The sequence below is a fragment of the Neofelis nebulosa genome, chromosome 2 (genome assembly GCF_028018385.1).
Source record: "Neofelis nebulosa isolate mNeoNeb1 chromosome 2, mNeoNeb1.pri, whole genome shotgun sequence".
Lineage (NCBI taxonomy): Eukaryota > Metazoa > Chordata > Mammalia > Carnivora > Felidae > Neofelis > Neofelis nebulosa.
Genome location: NC_080783.1, coordinates 108,066,496 through 108,079,385, shown reverse-complemented (window position 1 = coordinate 108,079,385; position 12,890 = coordinate 108,066,496). Strand labels below are relative to the sequence as shown.

The window sequence follows — 12,890 nt, the reverse complement described above, 5'->3', positions numbered from 1 at the left end:
GGATTCTGAGACCCTCACCTGGTAGCCAGGAGAACTAATATTCCCCTTGCTCTTTGGAAAATGTGATAAAATACTAGCTAAAATAACAGTAGTATCTTGAATGTTTACTATATGCAAGACACAACATCTGTCTTATTACATTTACAGATAAAGAAACTGAGGCTCAGAGAGTCCATGTAATATGCTCACATGCTCAGAGCTAAGAAGTAGAAAAAGTAAAATTTAAAACCATTTTCTATGATTCCAAAATTCATGCTCTTTTCATGTTGTTGCCACTGTACTATATCTTTGTTTATATAAAATTTTTAATGTTTATTTATTTTTGAGAGACAGAGAGAGACAGAGTGCAAGTGGGGGAGAGAGAGAAAGAGAGAAAAAAACACAGTCTGAAGCAGGCTTCAGGCTCTGAGCTGTCAGCACAGAACCAGACACCGGGCTTGAACTCACGAACTGCCAGACCATGACCTGAACCGAAGTCGGGCACTTAACTGACTGAGCTACCCAGGCACCCCACCACTATACTACATCTTAAAATAAAAAAAAAATTAAAAAAAAATAAAAAAAAATAAAGAACCTGTTTCCTGTAAGTACTCAAGATAAATTAAGTGAACACAGCATTTCATAGAGTGGTGAGAAAAATAAAAACTTTATCTCATACAGGGTCTAAATGTTGATTATTGAGCAATCCACATTGACTACTGAAGGAATCAATGGTCTGGAAAGCAATTTATTTGCAACCAGACACATATCTTTTGAATTGATGTGGGGTATTTTTTATTTCCCTTAGATACACACCCACATCTCCAGCTCCTCTAAGGTGTAGGTCTTCTTTGTAAAATCCACCCACCTCTAATTTTGACTCTATGTCCCTAGCAAAACACCAAGAGTGAATTATTAGGACATTAGGAAAGGTGGCTTTCATGAACAGTAAAATGCATTGCCTTGATTCATGTGATAGTCTCTTTATATTTTTTAAAGACCTATGGCAAACTCTTATAAACACATTTTAGCCATGCTATTTTAAGGGTAACAAAAGTCCCTAAGAGGGAAAAATGGAGAGTCAGACACATTTCCTGTTTGAACTAGAACTGACTTATTGGCCAGCAGGACAGTAGAGTGCAAACATCTACACAGAGTTGTAGAGATATGAATTTGACTCCTGATTCTGCCTTCCATTTGCTCTGTTCCTTAGGCTGGTTGAGTATCTATACGAAATTTTAAAGAACATATGAGTGTCCATTCACTCACCCCATGAAAAGATGGAATGAAATTGACATCCCCTTGAATGTGGGCCAGTGTGAGTGACTATCTTATAATTAGAAAATGGCAGAAATAATAAGGCATGACTTTCAACACTAGGTAAGAAAATGCAATCTAGGTTCAGCCTTCCCTCTCCCTCTCTTGGGATATTTGCCCTGAGACCCCGTCCCTCTGTGAGACCTTTCTTCTTTTGCTGCATGTTAGTCTGGAATGTACATTGAGGTTAAAGTCAAAGACATTTATTTGGAACTGGTGTCCAGTATTTAGTATCTATAAGACCCTGGGCAGACCATCTAAGTTATTAGAGCCTCACTTCTGTGAAAAAATGAGAATGATAATACAGACTTCATAAGACCATTGAGAGGATTAAGTGAGATAATGCATTAGAAATGCCATCCAGAAAGAAGGCTCCCAGTAGCCAAGAACCAAAATCAACAGCAGCAGTGGTAATACCAAAGAGTATGCCTTACAGGAGTCATGATCTTGTTTACGATTCTTGCTGTACCTAAAGTAGAAATAATCTTTTGTTAAAGAGATTTCAAATACTGCCCTGGTATTTTTGTTTTTCAGGTGTCATGCCACAGTTTTGTGATCTTGATTATGCTGTTTCTGTGACAAAATTGTTTTAAGTAGAATGGTGACGACATGGCTTAACAAAAGGACTATGGATTTGGGGATCAATTATACATGTATGTGCACACATGTGTGTGTGTATGTTGGAGGGAGGGAAGGAAGGAAGGAAAGAAAGGAGGAAGAAAGGAAGGAAGGGATGAAGGGAGGGAGGAAGAAAAGGGAGGGAAGGGTGTGCTGCAAAGGACAAGGATCCCAGCTCCCATAGAGACCTCCTCTAGAATTTATGAATGTGGTGGGGGTAGGTGGGAAGTAGTAAAATAATGGGTGAAGGGGCCAATGCAATCTCAACTCAGTGTAATTGGGGGAACAAGGACAAAAGTACTGCCATGAATCAGAAGCAATCAGAGGTGGCCTCTAAGACTTTTGCTGACAGTGCTCAGCTAGACTGTGGGGATCGGGGCTATATAAGACAAGGCTTCTGTCCTCGGAGAGCTAGTAGCTATTTCTAGCTCATCAGGCATAAGGAGTGACCTAAACTGTCTATGGACCTAGCAAATTACAGATACCTGGTTTAGCCTGACTTAAATAAACTGACACTAGCCTTTGGATTTGAAATAGGAAGAGGAAGAGTGAGCAATCCTTTGCTTCAATGTTCTGGTGACTTCCCTGCACACTCAGGATAAAACCCGTAGCCCTAGACCTGTCATGATCTGGTTTCTGGATACCCCAGCCTCATTCTCCTATCACCCCATTCCTTCTTCTCTCTCCACTAGCCTCACTGGCCCTCTTGCTGTTCCTCTGCCTGGAATCTTCTGTCCCAGATAGCACATGGCCCACACCTTCTCTTTACCCAAGATTCTGATGGTTGCCCCTCCTAGTCCAAGATTCTGATGGTTGCCCCTCCTACCCTGTTATGAAACAGAACTCCCCAGGCCTGGTCACTCTCAGGATCCTTGTGCTTCTCAACTTTTCTCCTTCATGCTGTTCATGAACTGAGCATGTGTGGGGTGGGGGTGGGAGTGTTCGTGTGTGTTTGGTCTGTCTCTCTCGTAACTTGCTACAATCATGGGGGCAGGAACTCTGTTTTTTCAGTGTTTCATTCCCACCAGACAGAAAAGTATGTGATACCAAATGGAGAGAACCAATAAATGCTTATTGTTTGAAAGAAAATATAATCATCTGTTAATATTTGTACCATGTTTGGTACAAATACTGGGGACAAAGAGTTTTAGGTTTAGTTAACTCCAGAGTACCCTGAAAAGCTACCTGTTTCTATCCATGATTTGACTTTTCTCTATCACAATTCCTTAACTAGATTTATAAGTCTGATCATTTGTTTTGTACACATCTGAAACCAAATATTACAAATGCACAAGAGGGTTTGTACACACAAGTGCATTTGTAGATAATATTTGGACATACACAAAGTATGTAATATGTATGTATGCAATTACATAATATACATTATATAGCACATACGCTATAGTGTATGGTGTGTATATATGATATATTCATACATGCTACACTATATATTTATATATAATCTAAACTATATATCAACATTATATATATATATATACATATGCATATATATATATATATATATATACACTTGTATATATGTATACATATATATAGCCAGTTAGCTGCATACTCACTAAAATATCATTAATTAAGGGAAAAGAACAAAATTGAAAGTTTTGGAAGAGTTTAAAAGAAATAGGATTTAATCACTTTCAAATCCATTGGGACATAGCTGGGTAAAGCAACTGACCCCAAGTGGAAACCACTCATGTGCCTGCCTGAATGGATGGATGGATGGATGGATGGATGGATAGATGGATGGACAGGAATGATGTTAGCCCATTACAGGTAGGGAAATGGGGACTCTGAAGCACTCTAGGGGACTAAGTAACTAGTTCTACTGAGGAACTTAATCCTCATGGCAAACTTGTTTGCTTGGCTGATTTGCTTGGTAAATGCTTTCTTTCCAGAACCAAAGTAAACTCCAGCTCAATATATCCTATGGCTATTAATTTCAATGTAATGGAGTCTCAATTTTCCTATGTATTTTCAAGATATTTCAGTGTTCATATGTTTCAATTATGACTTTTTACCTCTGCCTTAGAGAGCTCACAGTTTTATTGGGGAGAATATTCCCAAATAGACTTTCACTCCACAGAGGGGTTAAGTATAAAAAGATGCAAACGCCAGATAAACTCCAATGAGAGAATCTAATGAGGAAAGTCGTGGTGCCATGGAGACTATGGAAGAGATTTTTGGGATAGACAGGGCTTTCGGTCCTCATCCCCACCAGCGACCTGGGCACTGGGTTCCCCCAGGTGATCACCTTCCTCTGCCCCTTTCAATCTGGTCTTCCTTATGGGTTATAGAGCTAACTGGCCAAGTATTAAAGCATCCTCCAGATCGTGGACTCAATATTTCTTTCTGTGTCTTCTGTGTGTTTCCTAAGCTGGGTTCTATTTTATTTCACATGTACATCACATGTTGCCCTCAGGACCCCAGCCTTGGGCAAAATTCCTAGGAAGATGCTGGCAGTGAGAAATGCCTGGGCTCAACCAGGGTAGCCCTTGTTCCTGGGGACAATGTTCCTGGCCACCTCCTATCCTGGTGACAAGGTGCCCTGAGTACTGTCAGGCTGCTGATTCCTGTCCTGGAAACTACTCTGTAGCACGGGACCACAGGCCCTGCATAAAGTCCAGGGTAGTAAGTAGAAGCCCAGGGAAAATGACTACAAAGATGCATGGGAATAGCAAAGACACCTTTCCCATGGACACCTGAGGCTTGGAATTCTGGCCCTTCAGAGAGTTTGTAGCATAAATCTTCAGTTAACGAGACAGATGACACATTCCATTGGCTGGCGCTTATCAGCAACCCTGGGGAAGGATATCAGAGGAAACTGCCAGAAAATGACAGTGTCATGGTTCAGTCACTGACTGAATGAAAAATACACAGAGGTGAACCAAGCCTGAACTTCTCCTGCCTGTCTTCCTTTTCCTTCTCCCCCTGCTGCTCCTAGACACCTGGAGCCAAATCCAGAGCTGAGAGCAGACAGAAAGAGGCTCTGGGAATGCCCTTGCGGGGGTCCTCGGGGCCACCCTGGGAAGGTATGCATGAGCCCTGGATGCAGCTGAACCTCAGGAAGAATGCTGCACCCCCTTTGAAGATACCCAGGGATTCGCCCTAATTCAAGCCACCCTGATGATCACAGGGCCTCAGACTACTTGACTTGCTTCTAACTTGACTTACTTCTAACTTAACTTACTAACTACTTGACTTACTTGACTTGCCCAGACTACTTGACTTGCTTCTAACTTGACTTACTTCTAACTTGACTTACTTCTAACTTGACTTACTTGACTTACCCAGACTACTTGACTTGCTTCTAACGTCTGGATCTGTGAGGTCTGCACAGTGTATCAGAAATGGCATCCCTGGTTTGACCACAGGTGAAGCCGGGTCCCAGAACCTGATCTCCCTCCCTCCCTCCCTCCCTCCCTCCCTCCCTCTCTCTCTCTCTCTCTCTCTCTCTTTTTTTTTCTTTTTTTTTTTTTTATAAGACAGCCAATCTGCGGCATTTTATTGTAACAGCCTGACAAAAGCAGTCCACTAGGCCCTGGCTGGGGATTCATTCATGTTCCCACAATGGTACATGGTTGTCTGCCCATTTCTGGGAGGTAAGCACCACTGAGTCAGGATCCATCCCTGCACTGAAGGCTGTGAAGTTGGGGCCACATCTCTAAGGGGCTCTCTGTCTGCAGTCCTACCCCACCCACAAGCAGTGCCTGGTTTATGCAAGCCAGCTCGCCAGAAAAAAAAGCAGACACTGGGTGCACATGTCCATTGAATTTGTTCACATACCTCATTTGATTCATAACCCATGGGGCAAAAGACGATTAATGAGCGTTCTCAACCCCAAGACACAGACAGTATCTTCTCACTGTGTTTCTGTGAACACACATGTGGGAAAATGTCCGGAAGAACGCATACCTAAGTGCAACATTGGTCTCTCTGGGTGGTGAGATTATCTGCATGCGTGAGTTATAATTATTATAATTCTTCAATTTATACCACTGAAGTAGAAATAAAATCATCCTTTGAACCTATTTCTCATGGCAGTGCAAATCTGGACCTTCTCCGCTGGGACTGAAGCTGTGAGCAAGGAAAGAAATACGACACCCGCATTTGTTGAACACCTAATAAGTACCAGGACAAAATCGCTCAGGTGCTGAAATTGCTAGTGGAAAGGTAGCAACGTGCACAAGTTTCTCGAAGTAGTAAGAGGCAGAGTCCCTCTCAATATGTGCCCCCAAATCCATGACCTTGCACTTGAATATACTCAGGGATCTGATGACAGTTGACTTAGGGGAAAAAAAAAAAAAGCACATACAAAGGCAATGGTGTCACCAAACTGATATCACACGATACATACACTAAAGGGAATCCATGGTCAGAATGAACATTACCCCATTTTTCTGAAAATTCCACCAAACACAATCCTCAGAAAACTAGAAACCACTCAAGGAAAAGAGGGTAGGTTGGTTCTCCAGACACAGGTACTCTGAATAGTGCCGAGAGTGACAGGTGCAGGCTTGATAGCCAGAATAGAGAGACATGGGAACACGTATCAACATGGAGCCTCTCAAGCAGCACATCTGAGGACACCAGGGAGGGCCAGCACCCGGTGCCTCAGATCCAATCGGCCCTGTGAGCATGGCTGAAGCCAAGGAGAGTACGGTAATTGATTTTCACAATGATGATCTCTAGTCATCAAGAAAAGGTTACATTTTATGTTCAGAACCCTCTGTTTAAGAAAGCGGGGAAGCATGTAATCCATTTGAGAAAGATTTTCATTTCAAATAGTTAAAAACTCTTTGAAAACATTTTTGTGCTTAAAGGGATAAGTGACACTTATCTGGAAAATTCACTTATGTGGAACAACGTCTTTCCTAAAGATTCTAGATCAGTGAGGCGGCATGTTATATTTAGTTAGGCTTCTATCACTTCTCCTTTGTTGACATTCCCACTGTCTAATCTTCTCCAGCCTTTCAAACTTCCTAACTTCTAAGCATAATGGGGTTGTAAGTTTCTTGAGGTGACAGATTGTGACACCCATTCTTGGATATTCTATGTCCCTGTGGTTCTTGGCTTTTTTCTTTTTCTTTTTCTTTTCTTTCTTTCTTTCTTTTTTTTTTTTTTAAAGACCATGGAACAGATGATAAACTGATAGTCACAGAAAATGATGGATTCCCAGAGTACCCATGAACTTTGACAAAGCCCTCCTGACATTTTGCAAAAAAAACCCTTTTGGGTTCTGGTAAGAGTCCTAGAAGTCTGTTTGCTTGTTGTTGTTGTTGTTGTTGTTTTTCTAACAGCAACCTTATTTTTAAAAAGAGTCATTTCCATGGAGGCCTGTACTTTCCAGGTAACACTAGAGCTGGGAACACACAGGATTGTCCCTGCCTGTCCTGCTGGCCTCCTTGCCCAACACCACGTCCCTCTGCATATCTTGCCCTGGAAAGAACTCATTGCTTTTTGGTGAATGTGCTGAGATCCTTCGTGCTTTCTCATATGCTATTCCCTTTCCCAGAGAAATCTCTTCCCAAGTCCACACCTTCTATGTCTAGTTTAAATGCTCTCTTTGAGTACTGCTGCTCTCAAGAACCTTCTCATTCTCTCAGCTGTTGGAGGGTGGGTGTGGTCTTCTTTGTCTTTTTGCACATCAGGATGGAACTGTGAGAGGCTGCAAAGCTCGCTCTCGGCCACACCTGGGAGTCAGAGACAGGATGAGAAATCCATCCCTGGTCCTCTCCCGACCTTGTTTCTTTCTGCGGCAGGGTGAACAACCATCACTGCAGCCCCCTCGTGGGCAGACACCCCTGTCCTCGACATTCTGTGTTTGGGAAGCCTATCTGTCGTCAGCCCTTGTGGCCCACGCAGAGGAGCAGGGACGAGCCTTACCTGGCGTGTTGAGCAGGCGGGACCTTCTGCAGTGGTAGGCTACCTCCTGCTCACAGTGCTCTGAGCTGTCAATCATGGCTTCCAGCTGTTCCATGCTGCCGCCATAATCCAAGGCCATGGTGTAGGGCTTCTCTGGGTCGGCGCCCCGCACCCGGGTCAGCTCTGTGTTGTTGTGCTGCACTGATGTCCAAATCTTGTCCTCTGTCCAGAAAACACAACCCAAGGAAGGAGACATCAGAAGGAAGGTCAAAAAGGGATCATGCTTATATACCTCAATAAAGCCAGAGGTGTGGGGAGGAGGTGGGGAAGAGATCACTCAAGCAATGTGATACTTGTCTCCACGTGGGGCAATCAATCACCACTACAGCGCTCTACTCGTGCAAAAAGCAAACAAAAAAATGACCAGAGGATTTCTGTTTCTCATAAAGCTCTGCCTTAATTTAATATGGGGGTTAATAGGGGTGCCAGAGTGGCTCAGTCAGTTAAGCATCTGACTTTGGCTCAGGTCATAATCTCGAGGTTTGTGAGTTCGAGCCCCACATCGGGCTCTGTGCTGACAGCTCAGAGCCTGGCACCTGCTTTGAATTCTGTGTCTCCCTCTCTCTCTGCCCCTCTCCTGCTTGCACTGTGTCTGTGTGTGTCTCTCTCTCTCAAAAATAAACATTTAAAAAATATGCGGGTTAATAATCACAGGAGCTAAACTTGTGGAACCCCTTATGCTAAGCACTTAATGCCCATTATCTCATTTTAAAGTGACATTACATAAATCAGAAGGAAGTTAGAAATGTCATGTTAGAAATGAAGGAAAAGTGAGAAGAATTGAACAGCTTACCCTCGAGCAAATGACCAAGCAAGAATAGGAATGTAGGGTGTCTGACCGCAAAAAAAAAAAAAAAAGCCCAGTAGCTTCCAGGTACTGACACACACTTCCCCACAAGACACACACTAGCATAGATAATTGTCTCACAGAAACACAAGTATCCCACTGAATGTTTGCTGCACATAGAAAGACCTACGTATAGAAGGTATCTGTAAAATACACCTGATTAACAAGGGTGAGATTATGTGATCCATGCTGTTCATACAAGGTACTTAGATGAAGTTCCTTTTTGCTTTAATTCTCTATGCTATCTCTAGTTACCAAAAAAATATTTTAAGAGGTTTGCATAAAAATTCACATGCAGAGATGAGGACCTTTACAGCAGGTTTGGAGAATGTGTGTTACCTCCTATAGGTAAGAATGGATGGTGATGAGAGAGCAGAGACATTTGAGTTTTAGAGCTTATGTATTTGAAACCTACCCCCACCAATGACAGGCTTGGACAAGTCACTTCACTTTTCTAGGGCTCAGTTTTATTATCAGTAGAAAAAAGAAAGAAGAAAGAAAGAAAGAAAGAAAGAAAGAAAGAAAGAAAGAAAGAAAGAAAGAAAGAAAGAAAGAAAGAAAGAAATACCAGCAGGAATTTAATACGGAATAGCAACCCAGCACATGAAGTCGCAAGGCATGGTCTGAGATCCATCAGACATTCTGTACTAATAACCTACACTAAAACGTTGACTGCAATGGGACATAGAATTTCATTCCGAACACGTTCACAAATAAAGCAAATGAGGAAATAGGAAGACTTAAAAAGCTTTTGTCATCCGAGAATCTTGCCCACATAATAACATCATTACTCTTCATAGATCCTCAGAGCTGAAAAAGAACTTACCATAGACATCATGTGGTTTCCTCCTACTTTGACCTCCTAGTTTTACAAAGGAGGAAATCAAGGTCTAGGAAGTAAAGAAATGACCCAGGGCATACCTATAGACAATAATGATAAGCGCTGATACTGAAAGTAACTATTATTTTTTTTTTTTTTAATTTTTTTTCAACGTTTTTTATTTATTTTTGGGACAGAGAGAGACATAGCATGAACGGGGGAGGGGCAGAGAGAGAGGGAGACACAGAATCGGAAACAGGCTCCAGGCTCTGAGCCATCAGCCCAGAGCCCGACGCGGGGCTTGAACTCACGGACCGCGAGATCGTGACCTGGCTGAAGTCGGACGCTTAACCGACTGCGCCACCCAGGCGCCCCTGAAAGTAACTATTATTAATTAGTACTACTAAGAAGCAGGATTGTGGCTGTTGGCATATTTAACTGGAAAGGAAAAACACAGGCCACCAAGACCCCCAATTTTAATACTTTTTCTACCATAATTCCGTGGGTGACTTGGGATAAGTAACTTTACTGCTCTGCTCTTCTGTTTCAGTATATTAGAAAGAGGGACAGAAAGAAATTTGGTTTCCATTGTCTCTAAAGTATTTTCCAACTTCAAAAAAGGAAATAGTGCTTGCAGCCAAAAAATTAAACTCTGTTCAAACGTTCTAAATCATCTTCAGACTATTCCCTAAAACCAGCCCACTGATAACCACATATCTCCAATGTTTCACACAGGCAGGATTATATGTTCTATAAATTCTCAAAAAACATACTAGAATGAAGGTTATTAGATTCTGACTGAAAGTAAAGATAGGATGTTGATTCTAATTTGTAAAAATAATGTTACACAAACAATTAACATGAAACTCAAAAAAATGTTCATGCCAATATAAACAAACACTGATAATTACCAGAGAAAAGTGATTGTTCATTAATACAATATCGTGGACAGAGAAATAAAGACTGAGAGTTTTTAAGTGTCCACGGTGCTCAGAAGAAGAAAAGAACCACCTGGTTTAATGTATAATAATAGATACTGTGTTACTTTTTCGTGTAAGGACATTTTACATACCTTATCCCTGGTACATATAACATTCCACCATGGTAAATACAGATAGATAGAGAGACAGAGAGACATAGACACAGGTACAGCTATAGATACAGACACAAACATACTCATAGAGATATAGATATATGAAGGCTTAGAGAGAGACAATAAACTTGTCCCCAGTCTCACTGTGTCATCTGATGCCAGAAGTGGTCCACACAGCATCATTAAATCATACGAATTTACATTTCCCTCCAAATACACACAGATTCTTATACCCACACATCCATTCATCTGATTATTCATGCATTCATTCATTGATTTGCTTATTCATTTACTCACTGACTCATTTTGCCAGAGTCACATTCTATCTTTAGCAAGATGGAAAAGGAAGATGTGTAAGAGAGACAACATTTCATCTTAAAGCCACTAATGTTGCCAACCCTGACTTCTGGAACCTGAGGGTGAATGGCAGTTCTAATAACTCAACTACTGGCACTTTTTGATATATGCAAATATACAGGAGATACAAAAGAACAATTAAGAGGTCCAAAGGGCCCCCTGTGATTTACTCAGACATCACAAGCCCTACAAATGCAGGATGAGTTATAAGAGGAGAGAGGATTATGTGAAACCCAGAGCTTCTTAGCTGGCTTTCCTTTCAAAGATGCCCTTTGTCCTCTGATTATTTGTTCCCCCTGGGAGTTAGAAGAAGAAAGATTGAAAAGAAGGAGGTAATTGGATACTATTTCTTCTTGCTTTCTGTTATTTTCCCCCCTCAGTTTCACTGGTAGCAGGTGTAGATTAAGTCCTGCACTTTGACAAAATATTAAAGGCGAGGGTCAATGCCACTCATGAAAGTTAGCTTTGGTGCCTGATGCCCCTGATGTCTGGTCTAGGATGGGGATAGGCAGTTTTAGCTAAGGGGTGTCGATGTGAACTGTAGCTCTAAAGATTTTCAAACAAGAAAGATTCATTTGGAACTGTCTTCTAGGTGGGCGGAGGTGGGAATCTACTCACAGACCCACAGGTGCTTTAACTGAAATTGAACCCATGAAGCTAAATGTTCAAGATGGTCAAATTGGTCACGGGCTGGTGGATATTAGTGGACACAGACTGGGCTCTGGAGTTAGAAGATCTGGATTTGTGTACCAGGTCGACACTTACTAGTTAGGCAGAATTGGTCAAATTATTACTTCTCTAGTAATAGAATACTAATACTTCTCTAGTCCAGTTTCCTCATCAGTAGCATCTGGAGAGCAGAAATGAACGCCAACTGTACAGTGTGGTTGTAAAGTGAGGGGATTTGTGTGAGAAGCTCCATTAGTGCCTGAATTATCAAGCATCCCACAGAAATCTGTACGTGCCTGTTATATAAAGGATATATCAGCTCTGTCCACAAGGATCCCACAGACAGCAGATGCTGCTATTATTAACAAATCAAGGAGGAGACGGCCTCTGGTGGCTGTCACAGTAGTTCTTACTGTGTTCTGTAATTCACCAGTAGTTCTGGGTTCTTTCCCAGAACATAAAGTAGGACACATGAGACACTGAAGGAGAGGGTAGGGGGCAAACTGAGACTAGCCCTCTCTTTGCAGATCCTTGGGGAAACCACGTCAGTTTCAAGAGACCTGGACTAGGAAATGCTCCTTTCTTGCAGTTCTGTGAACTTGAACTCCCACACAAGGAAACCAATGGAGGTTTCCCTACAATGCAAGAAGGACCAGTTACACTCAGGGACAGAGAAATATATACTCTAAATGCTGTGATTGGGAGAACATCATGAACGCCTCCAGGCTCCAGGCATCATCCTCCACTGGTCTGCCTCCAGACCAGACCCCATACCACAGGCCACGTATTCTTGTCTCTAGAGATGCATCTAGGGCTACAAGATAGCAGCCTGGCTTTCGACACCTGCCTGTCTGATTAGAAACTACATTCCGCTAAATGTCAGCACTGAGGCCTTGGGCAAGCTGTTAACCTCAGAAATGTCCACACTGGAAAAGGGGATACCAATATCAGTCATTTTATCCATGATCATATCCCAGTGATTTGGCATCACGTTTTACTTGAACACATGGCAGGCTGAATGGCATGCAGAAGAGTAAAGAACGTCTACATTAGAACTCTTCTGTAACATGAGGTCCAGTACCCAGACTTCATTCTTTAAAGAATTGAGGGTGGGAGCTCACCTGGAAAATAAGGTTAGCAGGTAGGATGGACTGCATTTTCTTGTCATATAGCTGCTGCTAATAACTTATTACCATCTTGTTCAATCATCTTTTTCCCTTTGGAATCGTCTCCTGTGTCTCTCTATTTAT

At 42.1% G+C, this 12,890-nt stretch overlaps 1 protein-coding gene across 3 annotated transcripts in view; it reads right to left on the bottom strand.

Annotated features, from left to right (window-relative positions):
• Positions 1 to 12,890, bottom strand: part of CNTNAP5 (contactin associated protein family member 5) — an 810,836-nt gene that overhangs the window by 243,701 nt on the left and 554,245 nt on the right. For all 3 annotated transcript variants that reach the window (XM_058715579.1, XM_058715580.1, XM_058715581.1), the window contains exon 13: positions 7,816 to 8,016. In XM_058715579.1, coding sequence (XP_058571562.1) covers positions 7,816 to 8,016 — 201 coding nt within the window. The remainder of the gene's footprint in view (positions 1 to 7,815; positions 8,017 to 12,890) is intronic.